General features: G+C 35.0%; 1 protein-coding gene across 5 annotated transcripts in view; it reads left to right on the top strand.

Moving 5' to 3' along the window:
• LOC126832456 (histone deacetylase 4) overlaps positions 1-24,386 on the top strand; it is a 109,231-nt gene that overhangs the window by 10,588 nt on the left and 74,257 nt on the right. For 4 of the 5 annotated variants that reach the window (XM_050563230.1, XM_050563231.1, XM_050563233.1 and 1 more), the window contains exon 3: positions 3,228-3,287. In XM_050563230.1, coding sequence (XP_050419187.1) covers positions 3,228-3,287 — 60 coding nt within the window. Of the gene's footprint in view, positions 1-3,227; positions 3,288-9,298; positions 9,530-24,386 lie in introns of those variants that run through there. The other variant, XM_050563232.2, reaches the window with a different exon arrangement.

Here is a 24,386-nt window from a genome sequence, read left to right as displayed (position 1 = left end):
TAAAGTTTTATAACAAAAGAACTAAATAGAAGTGATGAAAACGATTACATGTGTACATGTAGTGTTGCAACCTTAAATTTCTCTCAAAAAGACAATTATAATATAGAGGCTAAAGTTAATATCCGATTGACTTTAAATTTATTCAGTGTTTAAGGTCATGAGACGAAGAAGCCTATTGATTTTCAGCGATTTCCAATAATTACTGCCAGAGTTATGGCCCTTGATCACTTAAAAAGATCTTTTGGACGCTCTAGAGGCTAAAGTTAATATCCAATTGACTTTAAATTTATACACAGTGTTTAAGGTCTTGTGACGAAGAAGCCTATTGATTTTCACATAATTATTGCCAGAGTTATGGCCCTTGATCACTTTGAAATATCTTGTGACGTTCTAGAGGCTTATGTTATCATCTAATTGATGTCAGATTGATACACAGAGTTTAAGGTCTTGAGACAAACAAGTATATTGATTTTCAATGAATTTTTTTAACTTGAACAGCTAAATCCATGATATTAAATATTTCGTATGCTAAATGTTAGCATGGGGCAGAACTTTATAAAAACCAAACAAATTCTAATGGTTTTCTGATAATTACTGAATGAGTTGTTTCTCTTAAAAGTCACTGGAAAAGGTTCATAAATTATTTGAATAATGCAAGTAATTATGTCAACATATCCTTTTCATAAGTATAACACAAACCCGAATGTCAATATTACCTGCAACAGGTAAATTTCAACATTAGTAATTTCCGCCATTCTCTGTTGGTAGTTGTAACTTTCCGTAAATAAACAATCTGTGACATCATTTTAGTCCTTCTGCTCATATTCTAGTCTATATTTCTATGTGCAGAAGGACTAAAGTGACGTCACAGATTGCTTATTGACGGAAAGTTACGACTACCCACGGAGAACGGCGGAAATTACTAATGTTGAAATTTACCTGTTGCAGGTAATATTGACATTCGGGTTCGGGTTATACTTATAGAAAGGATATGTTGACATAATTACTTGCATTATTTTTAAAAAATTGATGCTTTTCCGGTGACCTTTAAGCAGATTTTAGTGTACATGTATTATAAATGTTTCATTACTGAAAAAAGTAAAAATATGCGACAACTCTTCTTGACTGCCCAGGCGATTTATCTGTTGTGGGCGAATGTTTCGTTGCCAGGCAACCTATCTTTAAAAATATTGTCCTTTATTATTTAAAGGCTATGGCATAGTCGTACAGAATTTTATTTTATGTAAAGCAATTCCAATTATGGTTGTCACGTGATTGTTGTGTCGTTTGTCCATCACCCATGAATGAATAAAAACTTTACGCATTACGTGATAGAGTAGGGTCGTCTGTCCAATCTTGTGGGTTTTCTCCGGGTCCTTCGGTTTCCTCCCACTGCGAAAGACCTCTACATGCAAGTGAATGATTGAAATAAAATTGAACTGTATGTCCCAAAAAGACCTACTTTGTGTCCCGTGGATGTTAAACCCCATTTCTCTCTCACAATTTCATTTTTCTACGAATGTCGACTGGTATTAAAAGTGTAGTCAGAATCCTTTTATAGATGAGGTTGCACAAGTATTTTGAAGAGCTATGAATGCTGGTCTCATAGATACTGGTCCCAAATTGCACAGGATAACCCAAATAAAAATGAAAGTCACTTTATTTGGTTAATTTAGTTACAGCTAACACCACATGATACTGAGAATTTGTATTTATTCAGGAAACAATCAGAGAGCTTCAGGTAGTTGAATAAGACTTTAGCAAAGTCTTTCACGCAGAATTAATCAGTTTTATTCACTAAAATATATCTGGGATGCCTTCTTTCAACTAGATTTACATTTTTATATGCCCACATTGAAATGTGGTCGTATATTGTCGTCGCCCCCGTCCGTCCGTCCGGTGGTCCGGCGTCCACAATTGCTTGTGGACGCTCTAGAGGCTAAAGTTAATATCTGATTGACTTTAAATTTATACACAGTGTTTAAGGTCTTGAGACGAAGAAGCCTATTGATTTTCAACGATTTCCGATAATTACTGCCAGAGTTATGGCCCTTGATCACTTTGAAAAATCTTGTGGACGCTCTAGAGGCCAAAGTTAATATCCAATTGACCTTAAATTTATACACAGTGTTTGAGGGCATGAGATGAAGAAGCCTATTGATTTTCAACGATTTCCGATAATAACTACCAGAGTTATGGCCCTTGATCACTTCAAAAAATCTTGTGGATGCTCTAAAGGCCAAAGTTAATATCCGATTGACTTTAAATTTATACACAGTGTTTAAGGTCATGAGACGAAGAAGCCTATTGATTTTCAGCGATTTCCGATAATAACTGGCAGAGTTATGGCCCTTGATCACTTCAAAAAATCTTGTGGATGCTCTAATGGCCAAATTTATACACAGTGTTTAAGGTCATGAGACAAAGAAGCCTATTGATTTTCAGCGATTTCCAATATTTGCTGCCAGAGTTATGGCCCTTGATCACTTTGAAAAATCTTGTGGATGCTCTAGAGGCCAAAGTTAATATCCGATTGACTTTCAATTTATACACAGTGTTTAAGGTCATGAGACGAAGAAGCCTATTGATTTTCAACGATTTCCGATAATTACTGCCAGAGTTATGGCCCTTGATCACTTCAAAAAATCTTGTGGATGCTCTTGAGGCTCAAGTTAATATCCGATTGAGTTTAAATTTAGACACAGTGTTTGAGGTCATGAGACGAAGATTCTTATTGATTTTCAACGATTTCCGATAATTACTGCCAAAGTTATGGCCCTTAAGTTATCATCCGATTGACTTCAGATTGATACACAGAGTTTAAGATCTTGAGACTTGAGACGAACAAGTATATTGATTTTCAATGAATTTTTATGACTTGAACAGTTAAATCTATGATATTAAAAGCTTTGCATACAAAACGTTAGCATGGGGCAGAACTTTATAAAAACCAAACAAATTCTAATAGTTTTCTGATAATTACTTCGTGAGTTGTTGCTCTTAATCAGATTTTAGTGTATTATAAATGTTTCATTACCGAAAAAAGTAAAAATATGCGACAACCCTTGTTGACTGCCCGGACAATTTAGTTGCTGTGGGCGTATGTTTCGTTGCCTGGCAACCTATCTTACTTACTGAAAACCATACATAGACCTTTTCATTTTCAATACTCATTATAAGACAGTTTTAGAAATTTTGAATAAAATGCTTGATAATATTTCTTACAGATCATGCAGGGAATAAATTCTATAAAGGAAGTGTCGACTCGGGCTTCCAGGAACCAATAGGTAAGTGGAACTATTTATTGATGCCTGAGATACTACGATGACAAAGCAGTGACCACCCGATAATTTTTTTTATTGCCGATCAAATTGATGATAGTGGTGAAAGTTTTGGCAAATGAATTTTAGAAAGTGTAATTCCGTAAATCTGCTAATTTAAACTTGAAATCCTTTTATTCAACACTTTTGATTGACTTGATTTAGTGTCTATTTTTAGTGTCACTTACAAGCTGCAAATTAGTCATTGTTTGTAAAGCATTAAAATGACCGAAAGATCGAATCTTGAAACTTATTAACTTTCAAACACAGTTACACCCCTTTGTGTGGCGCTGCTTTGGTTACATCCACTAAGCTACAATTTTTCAATTTCTTTTATTCACATGTCTAAACATTATAATAGGACTACTAATGATTATTTACGCAAACCGAAAATGAGAATAGATTAATTATTCCTACCTTCATCCGCAAAGCATATTATTAACGATACAGCAGATACTGTCAATGTCATTGATGTGATGAGGTCTATACGAGTACAACTACGAATGTTATTCGTATGACATCTAATAAAAATGATGAACAAGAATGATATATGATATTTGGCTACAAGTTTTTGAATTGGCTAATAAAATTTTGATTTGGCTAACAATTTGGCTAAAGGTGTTAAAAGTCTAGGGTAGTCATTACCAAAAGATCAAATGTTGACACATATCCGTAATGTACAACATACATGTACGTGTGGACGCTTAATTCGCTTACATTTTGTCCCCGGATCCATTCACTTGATTTGATCTATATGTATATTGTTTATATTATTTGCCATGTCTGTGCATAATGTGTGTCTTGTCCACAGTTTTGTCTTACGGGTTTTGTTTGTGTGTAGTACAGTCCTCCTGACATATATTGAAATTTTCAATTTAAATACAGCACTCAACAACATATACTAAATACACTAAAACATAATTAAAGATGCATTATGTAAGATTCAGATAATCTTTTTTCAAGTACTGGTACCATTGTTACATGTACAGTAATAAAAAAAATCTTGATTATCTATTTCTAAATGAAATAGTTAAATGGCGATCATGTTTCAATGAATGTTGCACCAAATGTTGTTTTCAGAAATTGTCGATGTGTTCAGATTTAATTTTGAAAAATAATTTTATGCGTCCGCTTGAACAGAAGGGCGAGAAGAATGTCTCCATGGCAAGCTCAGACATAAATTAGCTAGACATTTTTAATACATAATATGTCTAGATTGCAGGGAACGTGTACTATTTTCAGGCCATAACCACAGTAGAGAATCTTTCAAATTGACAACCTATGAAAATGTTGACAATATTGCCATGGTTATCATGTTAAAAAACTGAATGTAGTTTAACCATGGTCTGTAACATAGTACCGGTAATACTTGTGTCCCTGTCCCGTGGTTTTGAAGGACTAAGTAGCTCAAAAATATGCAACAATGATATCGAAGAACATATCTGTAGCTTCGTAGTCCCTTCATCCGGGGGTGGGATGGGGGGTGGTGGATGGCCGAATGGTTAACATGTGCGCGCTATATCATACGTCTGTCATTGAGTCAGCTGGCGGGGTTTCGATTCCCCGGTTGTACGTGACAAGGAGTAAGATCGCCTCTCCAACCGCGTGGGTTTTCTCTGGGTCCTCCGGTTTCCTCCCACTGCTAAAGACCCCTACGCACAAGCGAATTATTGAAATAGAATTGAACCATGTGTTAGTCCCAAAATGACCTAGTTTGTGTCTCTAGTTTCTCTCTCTCCCCTCATCCAATGCTATTTGGGAGCTATGGGTATGCTCTAGTGATATAGTATCCTATTCGGGACCATCTGAAAATTTCATCACCAGCATCCAAACAAATAACCTGCCAAACTGGGTTGAATGACACTTTACATAGAAAATGATAAATTAAAAATATGTCAACGTTTTGGAGACTGTGAGACTGTCCGTTAGATATTAAACTTCTCATATTAAAATTTTAAACTAAAGGTTATTGACTGAATCATGAAGATTTACAAATGTCGCAGTGTACAAAATTATTTTAAGGACACAAGACAAAAACAGAATTTTCTTTTGATGAAAACGAACGAATAACATTTGAAAGCTGGGAGAAGACCTATTGAAATTATCTGTGCTACATGATGAACTTTACGCGAATCTAATATTTTACTGAATTACTTTGACCTTTACCATTTGATTGTTTTTTTAATGTTTTTTTCTTCAGAGATTTTTTTTTTGCTCGACAAATTAGCAAATCAACCTGCATGTATCACATACTTTTCTCTCATGTTGATATAATGATGTGAAAAATTAGAAAAGTAAACTTTGTAGTGTATGTCTTTACGTCTCATACATATTATATACTATTGAATAAATAAATATAGATGTATGTTATTGATTATAATTATTATAGTTTAACAATTGATAAATGATTTAATTGTCCCCACCTAAACGGAGTTGATGATGAGCCTTTTCTGCTTTGGCTAAGTAGTGTAAACTATTTGATTCCTCGATACTTCATGTTTTCTGGCACAATAAAGTTGGATTCTTATTGAGGGAGAGTTATGAAACTTAGTGTATATGTTCACTACATCAAAACCATGACTAAATTCTATCATGACCTGTATAGATCAGCAGTTTGATTGCTCAATGCTTTATAAAAAGATAAATGTGCAGTTAATTAATATGTGCCATCTAATTATTTTGGGATTGGGTTGGGAGACATCCGCCTCACTGATTATTTCTATTATTTCTATACTGCTTTAGCATAGTCATTTGGTTTCTCTTTAAATAGATAGTCTGTTTTCATATTGATTGGTCACATCTGCCATCCTAATATCAATATGGCCAACAACATCTTCCTGACCGTCAGCATCATGTCTGATATCTCATGAACCAGTCTTTAGTTTGTCACCAGGAAACAACCTTCCCGTCAGCATCAAGACCCATATCTCATTAATCGTCCTTTAGTTGGTCACCAGGAAGCTATCTTTACATCAGCACCATGACTGTTATCTCATGAATCGGCCTTTTATTGGTTTCAAGGAAACATCCTTTCTATCACCATCATGACTGTAATCTCATGAATCGAAATCGAATTGGCCGTTAGTTGGTCACCAGGAAATATCCTTACCGTTAGTATAATAAGCGATGTCTCATGACTGGCCTTTAGTTGTTGACCAAAAAACATCCCTACCATTAGCATCATGATTTATATTGTCATTCCTCCAAGCCAACAGCATAATGAATGATCAACATCATAATTGTCACCTCAATTATCCTTACAAACATGATGATAATCAATTGTCCTTCTATCAACATCATGTTTAACGTGCATCATCATCATTTATCCTTATCAACAGGATCATTACAAACTGCATCCCCATCAGTCATCCTTACCAACAGCATCAAAAATGACTATAACATCATCGGTATCATCATCAGTCATCCTTACCAACAGCATCAAAAATGACTATAACATCATCAGTATCATCATCAGTCATCCTCACCAACAGCATCAATAATGAATGACTGACATGATCGGTATCATCATCGGTCATCCTTACCAACAGCATCAATAATGAATGACTAACATCATCAGCGTCATATTTATTATCATCCTAGTATTTATTAACATCATCAGTATCATCATCAGTCATCATTACCAACAGCATCAATAATGAATGACTAACATCATCGGTATCATCATCTTTACCAACAGCATAAATAATGAATGACTAACATCATCAGCATCATATTTATTATCATCATAGTATGAGTCATCTATTGTGGTATAAAATTTTGAGTAAAAAGGCTGCTGTTTTCATGATGATACTCAGCTCACCATTGTGTAAACTGGTTCATATTTTTCCTCTTGAATAGTATCATTTATAACATTATTGGCCAAGTTTCACAGAACTTGTAGATTCATTTTAAAATGAGCATGATTAACCTTTAGAAACTTTATAATTAATGGTTTTAAGAAAAGATTTCCGTGTAGCCTGCAGATTTTGTGTAGGAGTTTTGTTAATTTATCTGACAACTTTTATTTATATTATCAAATTTACAATCCACTTGTAACTAATTTCCTTTGTACATGTATCTGTAGAATATACAACTTAGCTTGCACACATGCTCTACTAAACAAACCTAGATCAACCTATACACGATAAACTAAACTCCTCATATAGCTACGTCTCTCTTCCTTTCATGGGTCGGTGGCTGGGGTGGGGAGGTGATCTAGTTGTCGATCATGATATGCACCAGAATAAAATAGTGTTTTAGAAATTTTTCGTTTTTGGTGATGCAGGGTTGACTAGTGAATTTGTTTTCTTATTAAGTCAAGCCTGAATGACTGCAGGCCTGGAACTGTACAGCACAATGGATGGTCTCTGGATACATTCACTTCATTTGACAGGGCTTTTATTATCACTTGTAATGTTAAAGTTGATTTGGGAGCACAATCTTAGAATAAAACCGGTCTGCTTTCGTGCCATCATGACTCCTCAATAATTTCTTACCTTAAAATCACTGATCATCATTGAAGATTTGAACCCCTTGCAAACTACAAAATTACCTAAGTTTAAACATACATTATGCAAGAGCTAAATCTGATTATTGCAAGTCTTTATTTAGGCTTCAGATGTCATATAAATTATAAATTATATCTTTATTTACACAACAAGCACAAAATAAACTCTGTAGACCCACGGATGGCTTGGATTCGGCTTGGATTTAAACAGGATTTCATTGATTGATTAAATTTTTAAATGGCGTCGTAAGCGGAGATTAACCGTTACGTTGACGTCATACTACCGAAAATTTTAGATTGAGGCTAAATGATAGTGTACGAAGCGAGGCCGCTGTTGAGTGAGGCCGCATGTCAGTCAATTTGATTGAAAGTTCAATATATCCGGCCTTGATATTATGTTTAGTTGTGGTTAAAATGAGAGTTTGGATGTCGGTATTATACACTCTTTTGTCACTTGCGTTTACAGAAAAATTATAGAAATTGATAAACATCGCAGCTAACATCACCCCAGTTAAATTGCAGCTCCATTGGATCACTGTTTCCTATTTGTCTGCTTCGGGAGTTACTTAGGCCTACCAGTTACAGTACAACAGTACACGCAGGCTAACAAGAAGTCGGCTATAATTATGCCTCATTGATTTGGTCCATTCCTTTCAAACTTTCGCTTCTTATCTATATTAAAAGTCTTATTTTTAATTTGTAGTAAAAATAAATGTGATACGAATTGAATTGCAACCACGTCTCAAACCGAATAGGCTAACAGTACCACAGCCATTGAAAACGTTACTTGATAATCTAGATTATGTAGGTGGAGTTAACGCCGGTCAATCAAACGATCGACCATTCTCGGAGACAGCGAAGAGAGAGTTGACTCCTATTTCTAGTCAAAAATTACAATGGTGATAACTTTGTTCAGAATAAAGTAATTTGACTGAAATTTCCAATATATTCTTCTTTCATCATCTATTTTTGAACTGTTATAGCAAGAATGGCCAACTCTATATTAAAATCTCCCATAATGTATCTTTAATAGCTATGACAAAGATCCAGTTTGTCAACAATTGGTATCCTCTGTCGACAGGATATGGTCATAACAAGCCAGCGTCACCTATAATCTTTGATAAAATATTTTGATAAGCATCTTTTCATCTGATTGAATCCCCTTTGAGCAATTATCTACAGTTTATTTGTTGCTTAATTAAATGAATTTGAGTTCATTTTAGTGTAGATTGAGTGAAAAAAAGTTAGATATTGTCTGAAAAAATGACAATGATGGTCAGCGGCTTTAATAATTTACAAGTTAATAAATATGTTGTGCAGTGTTAAAAATAATTGTGAATTACAACTAACCTATCACCCCTTGCTTTATCTACTAAATGAACTCTACCAGGACTGAACAAGTTGAGTCTATTAATAACTGGCGAACTTCTCCTAGTCTTGTTATGTGTATGTAATAGTAATAAGAGGCTATAAGTCTGTATGTATGTACACTCAATTTATCTCTCAATTCCAAGATTCTGCCCAGATCGTGATATTAATGTGGAGTTGAGAAGTTGTGCTTTACTGTTTTGTACTGAAAGCCGTGCTGTGTTATTCCACCATTTTTATCGGATTATTTTTGTGTGTTTTTTTTGGACTTGACAGCTAAGTTTTAAAAAGTGGACTAGAAATTTTGTTTTGGTTGTAATATGTATTGCAGTTGGTAAGTCAAACAATCTTTAAATCATTCTCAAAAAAACACACAGCTACATTTCTGTGATATTTTGTCTTAACCTTGGATCTAACGATTGTCTAGAAATAGAAGTGAAACATGCGTTTTGACATCTGGGATTTGTGTATTAGCTGCATACTTTTTAAAAACTTTCTGAACGTTTTTTTTGTAGCAGTAGTAAGTAGAATTGAGTTTAATGTTTGCCTTGAAATACTTCACTAGCTTCTACAAACTGTTTCAGACAAATGCCAGATTTCCCTTGAAACAGGATTTCCTTTTGCACCTGATTAATTTGGCACTTTAATTTTCCCATTCATTAGAAATTTTGTTTTCAAATACCAGTAAACTTAAAAATACATTATGCAAGAGGTAAATCTGCCTATTGCAGATCTTTATTTAGGCCTGAAATGTTATATAAACTATTAATTAAACAATTATTAACATGAAAAGACCATAATCAACTCTTGATGCCAATGTTATCTGTCCGATTTTGATTAGATTTTGTTCGTTCCTGGAGTTTTACGTCCACTTCCTCCAAGGGTGATATCGTAGACAAGATTTGACTCCGATCTGCTCTTCAAGATCTGTTGATGATTAAACACAAAAATGGATAGGGCTAACAATGACAATCAAGGCTTCAAAGATTTTAAAATAAGGTTAGGGTGAAGCAATTTGACTGAAATTTTCAGCATATTCCCTTTACATCATCTAGTTTTGAACTATTATAGAGAGATCTGCCAGCTCTTTATTTAATCTTCCATAATGTATCTTTAATTTGTAAATTAGATGACCTAATTATCCTAGCAGGAATATTAATGAACAAGGGGGTGTTTAAGTCACTGAATGGTCTGAATTCCCAGGACCACCAAATACTCATTGGCGTAATTAATTTAATATATGTCAAAATGGTACCAGTTTAATTCATAATATAGAGCAAAAAAATGGTAAATTAGTACTAACGATTGTGGATCGTTGATTTGTTATCAATGCAATATGAGTTTCAGAGGCGGATTCAATGGGGGGCGCGCGCCTCCCCTAATTTTCGACAGTGCCCTTTTTTACTGCTGAAAGTGTCTTTTCTCAGACTCAAATATGTCCGTTCCCAACCCGTTGTAGGGATCCCAAATGACTCAAACCATCGACTCAAACACACCAGTCTGTGAAATAGCTCTTGGAATGGCTACAGATGCAAGGAAATGACGGATAATTTTCTTGGGGAACCCCCCCCCCCCCACAGCGGCGTGCCCCGTCTCTGCGGTCAATGCCTTCATTGATCCTACAATTAGATAATACCATCTCTCTGTTTATGGTATTTTAAAAAAAAAGTTCCCCACCGAAGAGCCCAGTTTCCAAGAGCAGTTTGGTAAAATAATAAACATAACATTTTAGAAATGACTTATATTGAGTGGAAGAAAGATTTGATCAAAGTATCACCTGATTATAATAATGGTGAAGTTAATTTGCAGATCAGATTTATTTTCAAAATCCATTCATTTCGTGTTCTATAATACATTATCTGTCTTTTCGATGTTATAAAGTATTACAGATTAAATATTTTAGTTATTATTGAAACATAATGTTTTATTGAAGGATTAGTTAAAGTTGCTAAGTCTCGACATTGACAACACTAATTATTTTTCAATTTAAACCAACATTGATGTTGTGATCTTACCGGGAAAAGATGGGCTTCTGATATCCAATATTTAAGACAAAATAAACATTTTACCATTGGTACACGAATCGTGTACCATAATGCGTTTCAGCGTCATTTGTAACAAGGGACTCGAAGAACGAGGCTAGACATAATCCACAAGTCATGTCAAACGGTGATGGCATATTGTTATCTGGGGAGCATGCACAATAGATACTATCGATGTAGACTGGAATATTCAGACGTTAGAGGTTGCCATTCGATTGAGACTTCTGGCGTATTTTGCCGAACAAAAAATAACTGATTTAAAGTTAGAGTACAAAGGGAAACGATTGAATGTAAATCAGTTTATATACATTCATATTACATTATTTTATGCGTTGCGAACCATTTGTGTCAATTTCGAGGTCCCAAATATTAGCGACTTAGCTCCTTTAAGGGAGAGAAATAGTATTTTATTTGTGGCATCTACAGGATTTCTGAGAGCAAGGGGCAACAAAATTATTAAATTACATATATTGAGAAAGGTGATGTTGAGGGGTGTACAATCTCCATATACAAATGACTCCTACATGTGTATTGAATCATGCTACTAAAACAGTGTTGATCAGCAAATCCGATTCAAATCCAGTGAAAATTAGACACATAAGATGGCATCAAGAGTTGATTAAGGTCTTTTCATGTTAATAAATGTCTAATTAATAGTTTATATAACATTTCAGGCCTTAAAAAAGTCTTGCAATAGGCAGATTTAGCTCTTACATAATGTATGTTTCAACTTCTTATCCAAAATTTGAGCATGTTGCATGAGCCAGCTTCAAGGATCTATTAAAAGTTATTATTTGACTGAATTACTTACTTGCATGAGTCAGCTTCGTGAGTTACTAAAAGATTTTCGACTGGTAAATCAGCAGGTAAAATGTTTGTATGTCAGTAATAGCTTGACTGATTTATCTCAAAATTTGCATACAATCAGTGTCAACTAAATCAGGGCAAATTAAAAATTATTTTTTTTTACCAACCAGCAAAAGATCTTCAAAGTTAAGCATTTTATGCTTGTATAATCTTATGTCAAGCAACTCTTGATTTGTCTTGCATTTGATGTAGACAAAGGTAAAATTTTCATTTTTATTTAAAACAAACTTATAAGCATACAATAATAAATTGTCTGTCTTACTTTTTTGTCAGTTAAATTCTTAGGTTTTTTTTTTTTTTTTTTTAAAAGAATCCTCCTGCTTTCTTATTTTTTTTGTTATTAGAAATATGCTAGACAGACTTGAAAAATCTAATTTGAGATGAAATGTTTTTATTCAGAAATAGAACTCTTATTTTCTGTGCATCAAATAATTTGTTCAAATGACATGGGTGTGCCCTTTTCACATTTATAATACTTAAGTCAGAATGTATATTTTACTTCTTCATTCCTATATACATCAAATCATACACTAACTGTATATATATATACATATATACATATGTATGTGACATGCTATAAATAGTAACTAATTAAAGTAGTAATATCTATTGATAGTAGCAGTTAGTATTGAAATGACTTAGCATAGAGTACAGTACTATGGTATATATATATACACTGTATGTAAGTAGTATATGTGCTTATTTATAGTAACAGTGACTTGTTGTGTATAAAACCAAGGTTGGATATTACTTTACTCTAGAAGTATGTATTAATACTATATTTAACTTATATATGGCCTCGTTTTTTGTCAACAATTCATTTGGTTGGATTGTTTTTGAACAGGTTCATATTAAAAGATGTGTTCCTTCAACATTCAGGGACGTGTGCAGAAAAATGAGCAGGGGCCTGTTCCAGTGTGACTGACCGTGTAGTCTCAAGGGGATTATGGGGTTCTCCCCCCAGGAAATTTGGAAAGTTTGAAGTTGATTTCCTTGCATCTAAGGCCATTTCTGAAGGAAATTTACTCTAAAATTATATAGGCACCCTCTTAGGCTCTCTCCTGGGTCTCGTTTGTATAGACTCCATGTGATCAGAGGGAGTCCACCTACATCACGCAGCCCTCCTCTCGCTTCTGTCACATTGCACATGTAAGGATAGAAACCAGTACCCTCCACTCCTCTCGCTTTTCTCATATTGCACATGTTGCCACAGAAACCACCACCCTCCACTCATCTGGCTTTTCACATTTCACATGTAAGGATAGAAACCATCACCCTTCCCTCCTCATGCCTCTCACATGTAAGGATAGAAACCATCACCCTCCCCTCCTCATGCCTCTCACAGTCACATGTAAGGATAGAAACCATCACCCTTCCCTCCTCATGCCTCTCACATGTAAGGATAGAAACCATCACACTCCCCTCCTCATGCCTTTCACAGTCACATGTAAGGATAGAAACCATCACCCTCCCCTCCTCATGCCTCTCACATGTAAGGATAGAAACGGTCACCCTTCCCTCCTCTCACATGTAAAATGCGATTAGTATATATATATATATATTAGTCTTAGAATGGCCTACATGTATTCGGTTCATGATTTTATCCTAGTTTTACATATACACATCTTGTTAAAATTACTTTGAAGCAGACACAAAAATGAAACAAATTTCATTGGAGAAAATATATCTTTAAAGTGTATCAATGTATCATATTCTGGGAGTGTGTTTCAATTAGAGCTGACATCCAGTATGAGGGGTGCCTACCTCATGTAAATAAGAGTCCATGATTGTTTCTTGTTTTTGTGTAAGAATTAGTGATGTACAATGTAGGGAACATAACCTTGACATTTGTGTAACATTCCTTCTTTGAATCTTCATTTTACTAGTCAGTTATCCGTGTCACATTGTGTGTAAACTTCAATAATTATATATGAAAGATGTTAATAGACACTAAAGCCAAAGCTGTGTTTACACTTGGTCAGCGACAAGAATACCATACTTGGAACCGTTCCACGGTTCCAGGCCACTTGGACTCGAAGCTATTAAAAAGTCTGAAAATGACAAATCTATTTGTTATTAAAGCATTTTAGTTCACTAATGTACTTTATAAGAAAACAAAATGTATTTCCATTTAGTCTGTGAGACATGCTTATGGGGTTCATTCTGTGATAAAAGTTCTTGGTTTCTTATTAACAGACTGATGCTATTAATTTTGACTGTTTGTTACCTGACATTAAACCCCGTTCCATTCATAACTTGTAATATATCTGCATGATTGATACCCACCCCCACCCTCACCCCTGCTGCCAGTCTTATAGGGTTCATTCTGTGATAAAAGTTCTTGCTTTTAGACTAACAGACTGATGCTAATTTTGACCACTTGTTACCTGACATTAAACCCCATTCCATTCATAACTTGTAATTTATCTGCTTGATTTATACCCACCCCCACCCCCTCAAAATAAACACAAACTAGTCACAGTTTGTGTAGGAGATGTTAAAGCTCATTCATACTTGAAATTAACCGCATTAACTATTACCATGTTACCAAAGAACCCATCCCGATTCATCTACCCTAAAGGAAAATAGAACTGACTGCATATGTAATGAAGCTGACCTCATACGGCTTGTACCTGGAATTATTTGTATGATAAAAAAGAATTAGTGGTATGTATTTACTACCATGACCTCTTTCACTCGGTTTCTATATTTAAATCTATTTAAGGGTTAACATGGTTATATAGGTCAGTCATTTAGTCTATAAAAATATCTTTATATATACTCTACTCTTACTCTGCACATATATAAACAAACTTAAATCAGCCCTCCACATAGGCCAATCCTAGAAAATTCTTTATAACTAAGTTTAGTTATGGCAGTGAGACAAGTTATGGCTAGTTTATTAAGTGTTTGTTACTGTATTATTTGGTAAACTGATTTCAATATGAATGACTAGACTGTATCTTTGCTCTAGAATGCCCAAACTGTCAGTTGAGGTCTTCAAGTATTTGATAAACAATTCTGTAATAAAATAGTGAACTGAATAGTTGATGATCAGCAGAAACAATCAAATAATGAACAGAGATTTAAGCTATGGATCGTTACTGCATAATCTATGCAAAAAATGTACTCAAATTGGACTGATATTCATTTTAAAGATTTAATTTTCACATTATTGTAATTTGTAAGACATTGACAATACCTCAGATGAGGATGAGCAACTTTAATTAAATTATATATAATTTGATAAGACTAAAGATGCTGTACATGTATGTGAGATTTAGATATACATGTAGAACTGGCTGTTCTACTTGCTAAAATATTTCAAATGTAGATTATGAAAAATGAATATATTGTAAATTTCATTCAAATTATTTTATTGTGGGTGAAGTTATGACTGCTTGATGATGTATTTTTGATAAGTTATTGTCCCCCGCCTTTCGAAGAAAGCAGGGGACTATTAAAATGGGTTCGTCCGTCTGTCTGTCTGTCTGTCTGTCTGTCTGTCCGTCTGTCTGTCCTTCTGTCTGTCCGTCTGTCTGTCCGTCACACTTTTTGGGACACAATAACTCTCTTCCTAATTGAGCTAGAATGTTCAAACTTGGTGTATGTGTTTATTAGGTCAATGCCTTGATGGAGTTCGAAGATGAGCATTTTCCGCTTAGGGTAAGCAGAGATAAGCAATTTGATTGGTTGATGCTTTGGGACACGATAACTCTCTTCCTAATTGGGCTAGAATGTTCAAACTTGGTGTATGTGTTGATTAGGTCAATGCCTTGATGGAGTTCGAAGATGAGCATTTTCCGCTTAGGGTAAGCAGAGATAAGCAATTTGATTGGTTGATGCTTTGGGACACGATAACTTTTAATTGAGCTAGAATGTTCAAACTTGGTGTATGTGTTTATTAGGTCAATGCCTTGATGGAGTTCGAAGATGAGCATTTTCCGCTTAGGGTAAGCAGAGATAAGCAATTTGATTGGTTGATACTTTGGGGCACGATAACTCTCTTCCTAATTGAGCTAGAATGTTCAAACTTGGTGTATGTGTTGATTAGGTCAATGCCTTGATGGAGTTCGAAGATGAGCATTTTCCGCTTAGGGTAAGCAGAGATAAGCAATTTGATTGGTTGATGCTTTGGGACACGATAACTTTAGTTCTAATTAAGTGAGATTGATGAAACTTGGTGTATAGTTTCATTACAGTAATACCTTGACTAAGTTTGATAATGAGCATTTTCTGCTCAGGGTAAGCAGAGCGATACGCAATTTGATTGGTCGAGACTTTGGAAAACAATAACTCTCCTACTTTGATTGTTAGACTATAAGTAAAGATATACTGTTTGATTGTTCAATACTTTGTAAAAGATAATTTGTGATAAATTTATATGTGTCCTCTAATTATTTTCCTATTTCGGCGGGGGACATCAGCCTCACTGTTGGCTTGTTATCGTAGCAACAGTACTTGACTAAGTCTCAAGTATCTATTTTACTGTTAAATTTTTAAATCTCTCGGGTGTCAAATTATTTGAATCTGATATTTTAGAGCGTTGATTATAGGCTTGTCATCTGAACGAATGTCTAAATAATAATAAAAAAGACCTGCATCCAGCAGATTTACCTCTTTACATAATGCATCTTTAAATTAGATTATTTATGATTATTTTTCTGATATAGTCTGTAACAAGATGCCACTCAGACAACAAGATTATTTAAGTCTTATTAAAAAAAATGTTTGATAAAGACGGTGAGCATTAATTTCAGTAGGACTTGTATTTTAACCTTCTTATTGATGTATTATTATATTGAGGAAATTTTGAACAGCTTATTGTTAGATTAGGAAAAACACAGACTAAGTCTTGCTTTGATGTTGATCTATCAAGTTATTAACTAAAATAGTAAGTGCAGGGGGGCTGCAAGGGGAGAGAGGAGGTTGGATGGTTAACAATGAAATTCACCCCAGACCCGTAACTAGGGGGTGGGGTGGGGGTAAAGTCCCCGCTGCAAAAAGTTTCTCCGCCCCCTCCCCCCTGTGAAACAATTTTCGACCATAAAAATAGACAATACATTGTCCGTCAATTTTGCAGCACCCCTGAGAACACTTCCCGCCCCCCTCGTTGCTCTGAGCTAGTTACAGCCCTGATTCAACCATTGGCTTATTGAAACACACATTGTCAAAATGACAAGTGTTTACAGTTTTTAAATCAGTGAAGCAACCGCAGGAGTATGCTACACAGCACATATCTACATGGTCACACGAATGTATGGACATTTATCAAACATAATATGCAATTTATTTGGAACCTAGTCACAGCTGGAGTTCAAAATCATTTAAAAAGTACATAAAAAAAGCACTTACAATTTCTCTTCCGGAGTTCAAAATTATCGCAGAGAGACCTCCCTTTTCAAACTGACAGCAATGATCAGTCACTTGGTGAACCTAATCGAACGCGAGTGGCATGTTATCTTTATTACATTACCTCAAAATTGTTTTCTTTGGTTTTTACGTCATTAAAATCAAAAAAGGACTGTCAACAATCGCAAAAGAAAAAATTCCAAGAAAAATGTTAAATAATTTGGGCTACAATATCGATAAAATTCTTAACAGGAGGTGTTTATCTCCAAATTGATAGTTGTTTAGTGTGTGTAAAATGCATACTTACTGATATAAAATCAGTGAGATCAAGTCATACTTTAAATAAACGGAGAAAGAAAAATATATCTGAAAATGACCCCTAAATGATCCAAATATCCAAATATCGATCATTTTAATTCAATATTCAATTAGCATTCAAATAATGAATTAAAATATTCGAATAGTAAAATCACTATTCTGTGTGACCACTTGCCAGAACATGTAGAGTGTGATCATCTGTTCATACAATTCATTGCTGTCATTGAGTCAACTGGCGTGGTTTTGATTCCCCGGTTGTACAGACAAGGAGTAGGGTCGCCTGTCCAATCTCGTGGGTTTTCTCCAGGTCCTCCAGTTTCCTCCCACTGCTAAAGATCCCTACACGCAAGCGAATTACCATCACTCTCCCTCTCTCTCTCTCTCTCTCTCTCTCTCTCTATCATACAATTCACACTAAAAACAGACAAACACTAGTTTAATGTCCATTAAACACAAACAAGGTCATTTCATAACTAACATACATGTATGGTATGTTTTGATGTCAGTATTTCACGTGGTTTCATTAAAAAGAAAACAGTTCATCCTTGTCAGTCGTACAGAACAGAGGGGAGGCGAGGGAAAAAGTTGAGTCATTGAAGTGAACGTAAAAGATCCCTTGGCAGTTGGAATTCGATATAAGAGTAGGCCCCATTTCATTTCATTTAAAAAGAAAACAAGAGGTCACAGATGAAAGTTTTGTCTGCTTACCAGCTCCTTGTCACATGCCACGGATTCATTCACTTGATTTGTTATTTGTTATTATTGCTTGCAACGTCTGTGTAGTTTGAGTCTTGTGTGCAGGTTTGTCTTTTGATTTTGATTTTGTTTGTGTGTAGTGCGGTCCTCCTGACTGTGAGCACACTACACTTGCATTTGTAACAGATCTTACTCTAAAAAAACGTTAGTCTAACTCCACCCCACCCCAACCCCCCACCCCCTCACCACTACTAGGAATGTAAGCAAAGAATTTTATTAATATGGCCTATATGTATGTACTATCCACCCCGGTCATGGCTATATTTACAGTTGAGTGGTAGCATCTACTATACATATACACACCAGGTCCGTTTTTAAGTACAAAACCTTCGACAGCCAGTGCACTCTATTTCACTTACTATGTAATTCAATTCAATAGATAAATTCAATACTTTAGTACTTTAAGTATGGAAACATGAATTGTTACACAATATATACTTTCCTTTAGGAATTATATTTAGTATAATCCTTGAAGAAGCTTAAGTGCTTTGGAGTTGTTCAGTGCACAGAAAAAATAATGTTTGATTTTACTATGCAATTGCATTGTTAGTGTTCAAATTAGCACAAGTCAACCACAATAACATTGAAATGTGGTTGTATATTGTCCTAGTCCTGTCCGGCGTCCACAATTTCTTGTAGATGCTCTAGAGGCTAAAATTAATATCCGATTGACTTCAAATTTATATACTGAGCGCCATGGAAAACGCATCACTTTGTTTTTCGTATAACAAAATGATCCTGTAAACATATCTTATTTATTTTGCTTCTTATTGTGAACAATATTCAAATGGGAACACATCAATAACAACACATTTGTACACGTGTGTCCTCCATGGGCTCTTATGCACGCTATGCAGCGATGTCGCATGGAATTTACCAATGTTTGAAAGAAGGCCTGGGGCAAATTGTTCCATTCTTGGACAAGAGCAGCTTCTAAAGCAGCAATGGTGTGCATCTGTGGTCTCCGATACAGATGGCGTCCAATCTCATCCCAGACATGTTCTATCGGTGCCATGTCCGGAGACATGGCTGGCCAGTCCAAGACATTGATGTTGTTAGCAGCCAGGTAGTCCATACTAAAACGGGCGATATGCGTACATGCATTATCCTGTTGGAAGTGCTGAAGTTGTGGGTGCGCTCGAAACATCCGAACAACAATTGGTTGCAAGACATCATCACGGTAGGCTACAGCATTAACGCGACCCCTGCAAATGTGTAGGGCGGTCCGGTGATGAAATGTGAAGCCTCCCCACACCATTACACTTCCCCCATCGATTCGTTTCGAAGACGCACCAGTCTGCAAGATGTTCCCCTAGACGTCTCCACACATGTTGACGGCCATCGGCTTGATAAAGATGAAAGCGACTCTCATCACTGAAGAGCACACTTTGCCAGTCTACTCTTCTCCATGTCTGGGGTCCTTGAGCCCAAATCAAACGCCGCTGACGGTGATGATCCCTGAGGATAGCTCCAACATACGGTCGTCGTGCATGGAGTCCTACTTCTCTTAGACGACGTGTTTCGGTGTTGGCACCTACTGGTCCTTGTCTTCCGACGACTGCTGCACCTGTTCGAGTCGCTGGGCGGAATCTGTCACGCAGATGAGTGACCCGGATGTAGCGGTCTTGAGTCTGGGTTGTAATGCGTTGTGGACCAGGACGTTGACGGTCACGTGTTGATCCAGTACTCGAACACGTTCCACCAACCTTATAATAGTGGACTGATGACAATTGAAGTGTCTGGCAATAGCACGTGTAGACATGCCAGCCTTGGACATTCCCATGGCTTCATTCCGTTGATTTTCAGTAAGTCGCGGCATCTCTAGCTCGATTCCTTCACACGTCCAACAACAAATTACGACAGATTGGCGTTTCACAGTTCATGTACTGCACATTAAGTTGAAAACATGCTTTTAAAGGGCTCACACACAATGCTGCACGTGAATATTGGGTTTTTCATGTGCATCTCGTGCATTTTTTTTTTTGTGCATACGGGCCGATTTTTTTTGTGCACACGTTTGGGAGCAATGTGTGAAACAATAGTTCATAGTATTGCATAACATTATACATACAAAACCACCTAGTAATAAAATATTTGGGAAAAAAAAGTGATGCGTTTTCCATGGCGCTCAGTATACATTGTGTTTAAGGTCATGAGAAGAAATACAGTAGCCTATTGATTTTCAACGATTTCTGATAATTACTGCCAGACTTATGGCCCATGATCACTTTGAAATACCTTGTGGACGCTCTGGGGCCAAAAGTTATTATCCGATTGACTTTAAACTTATTCACAGTATTTAAGGTCATGAGATGAAGAAACCTATTGATTTTCAAATATCTTGTGGACACTCTAGAGGCTAAAGTTAATATAAAATGATACATAGGGTCATGAGACAAACAATCAAAATAAATTCTAATAATTTCTGATAATTTCTTAATGGGTTGTTACTCGTAATCAGATTTTCATTTGTTTTCATTACTGACAATGACAAAAATATGCGACAACCCTTGTTGACTGCTCGGATGACTTAGTTGCTGTGGATGTAAGTTTCGTTGCCTGGCAACCTATCTTTGAGGTAGAGATATTCTGAACACAGAACACATCCTCAGAAACTGTTATCTAGTTAGATTTTTGTTTTATATATGAGGGGTTTTATATGTCACTGTAAGCAACTCTTTTGAGAATTTCGTCATCAAAAGTAATAAAATGTCATCTTTACTGAATGATTGACGATGGATCAAGCATTAAACAAAATTTAATGGAACTCAGTGATATTTCTGACTCAAAAATATTAACCCTGGAAGTATGTTTTCTTTGATCAATTATAAAAATAACTAGAACTGCGAAGCAGTAATGACGGGTTTCACCGGTGCCACGTTACCCTTGAACTTATGTCACTTCCGGTACCAATGAAACCGTTAAACAGGTTTCCACATAAGCATTGCACACATGAAATAAAATGGACACAGAAACAACCAAATCCAGCAACCAATTCATTTGCTACATGTCAGTGATCCTGTCAAAATTACATTACTTCCGGTGATAATGAAAATGTTAAATTGGTTTATGAAATCAGAAATAGCATCATCATCACATGTTGAAAATTTTATGTAAATCCTATAATAATTGCCACCTTTATAGACCAAAAACCTTGAAAAATGACTTGTAGAAAATCGCCTATTTCTCTGCAACCGTACAAGTTAGAAACCATTTTGAGGTATCTGTATGATCGAATGAGTTCATTCTATTTGTTGATTGGAATCAAATATCATAATTTTAAAAACATTACAAATCTGATTCATTTGAATAAAATATCTGTTTTGAAGGCTAAAAATACAGTTTTTGCCAAAATGACGTTACTTCCGGTGATAATGAAAATCTTAAATTACTTGTATGAAATCGTAAATGGCATTATGTATCACACAGTGAAAATTTCATGAAAATCGAATAATAATTGACACTTTTATTGACAAAAAAACCTTAAAAAGTGACCTGTTGAAAATTGCCTATTTCTCCGCAACTGAACAAGTTAGAAACCATTTTGTGATATCTATATGATCGTAAGGGTTCATTGTATTAGTTGATTTGAATCAAATATCAAAATTTTAAACAAATAACAAATATGACTCATTTGAATAAATTACTGGTTTCGAAGGCTATAAATACAATTTTTGCCCAAATTACGTCATTTCCGGTGATATTGAAAATGTTAAATTGGTTTGACCTAGTTAAAATTGACATTACACATCAAATGGTGTCACTTTTATGAAAATCGAATAATAATTGACTCTTTTACAGGCAAACTAGCGTAAAAAGTGACTCATGCAAAATTGCCCATTTCTCGGCAACTGCGCATATTACAAATTAATTTTCACATACATTCTCTCCGTATAGATTATTGCTACGAGTTTATGAAAGTTACGAAGTAATATTTTAAAATATGAAAACGCTGGATGGGTTGTAAATAGCTTAATTTTACACCTTTTTTCACCTTTTAATCGAAATAGCCCGAAAACGGAATCGAAATTAAAAAAAATGGTCCCAACATTTTGTGCGCCTTTAAAGGGCGCACAATTTCAGTTATACCAGATTTGAAAAAAATAATATTTGCTTTCGAAAAATGGTACCTAACTGTCAAAATTGTAGTTTTTTGTCAATTTACGCCACTTCCGGTGCCGACAGATAACACTATTGGTAACAAAAAAAATGACAATTGAGACAACGGAGCATATGAACTTTGTTTTATACAAATCGAACAATAAATAATTAATCTAGGACTGAAAAACTGAATTAGCCAATGGGGGCCAAGGAAAATTACCGAGACAAAAAATTTTCACATTTTTGCCCAAGTCAGAGGACTCGTTATATTTGTGTAAAACACGATTAAAAAATATTCATAAATAAAAAAGTTTTTTGTAAAAATTTAAATTTTCTAAATTTAGCGCCTAATATCTGCGAAGATTTGCCGAAAATCAAAAATCAAAAGTAGCGTAGCTATGTGCCCCGTCTCCGGCTATGCCAAAATGCATCGAAAGTTAAAATCCAATGATTATTGTTAAAATTACTGCAATATTTCTAAAAACGATAGCTTCGGTGATTTCGGACATTTCGCATTGTCGCAGAACGTTCAAAATAGCTTTATCCTCTAAGTCACACCCACTTTTCCGATAAAACCGAAGAAATCGTAACGATCCGACAATCAGTTGCTGAGATCTACTCAAAACAAAAGAAGAATAATAATAATAAGAATAATAATTTTAACAAAAACAATAGTGTTTCACACAAGCTACGCAGTGTGAAACCCTAATAAAAATATTTAATAAAGAAACTTGACAAATAAAAAAGAATGATTTATCACACTTTAGCTATTAACCAAACTTTCACACATTGTAACCATCAATTTACAAGTCAAGAAATTTTTCAGTAGATATTAAGGATTTGAATGAACAGTAGCATAAAATACCGTACTGGAAGTAGGTCAGAGCTTGGATTTCGATATGGTTTTTTTGAAAATGATAATATCCAATATTGATCTATTGATAAATAATTTATTTTCTTGGCGAAAGTGATAATACACTTTTAGCCTTCTCAATTAAAGATTTAGAGTTATTTCATCCCAAAATCATTGGTTTCTCTCTGGCTTTCATATTGTTACTCCTGAGATTAGTAAATAAATAGATTGAAGATTTCTCTCCTCATTTCTATGGTGACATCATGCATCAGAATAAAATATTGAAATAAAGATTCAGTGGAGACAAGGAGATACAAAACATTATTAATTTCTTGGTCATGTTAATAGGGTGCTATTCCTTAACTGAACACATAAGATTTAGTATATGTTATTCAGCATTGTTGTTAGTAAATCTCTTTTTCTGTTGGACAGTAGGACATGAAACCTATTTCATCTCATTCCTTTTTCTGTCATGTCAATATTCCTTAGCATATAAGATTTAACATATGTTAGTCCCGAAAATGACATCATTAGTAAAATCTCTCTCTCTCTGATTAATCCTAAGCTAATAAACCAATATTGATATAATAAGATAGAAGCATATATGATATAGATATAAATAGATTTCTATAAGTTATTTGTAATACCTGTCAAATTATCCTCATACAAACCTATTTAAGGATTCAAGTATTAAACAGTTATTTATGAAATGAGTTTTCTTATTAATTTGGATTACAGCGAAATCAAAATAAAAAATAAACGTGCCATTTACTAATGCTTCATGTAGTCCTAATAATGAAACACTATTTTGGTTTCTCGATAGCCGTGGATGAGAACTGGACTAAAATAACAGCATCAACAACTCAGTTTATTGATTATCCCAGGATAAAAATAGCCGCGTG

The sequence above is a fragment of the Patella vulgata genome, chromosome 9 (assembly GCF_932274485.2).
Source record: "Patella vulgata chromosome 9, xgPatVulg1.2, whole genome shotgun sequence".
Classification (NCBI taxonomy): Eukaryota; Metazoa; Mollusca; class Gastropoda; family Patellidae; genus Patella; species Patella vulgata.
The sequence above is the reverse complement of the archived record's forward strand: the minus strand, read 5'-3'. Positions and strand labels throughout refer to the sequence as shown.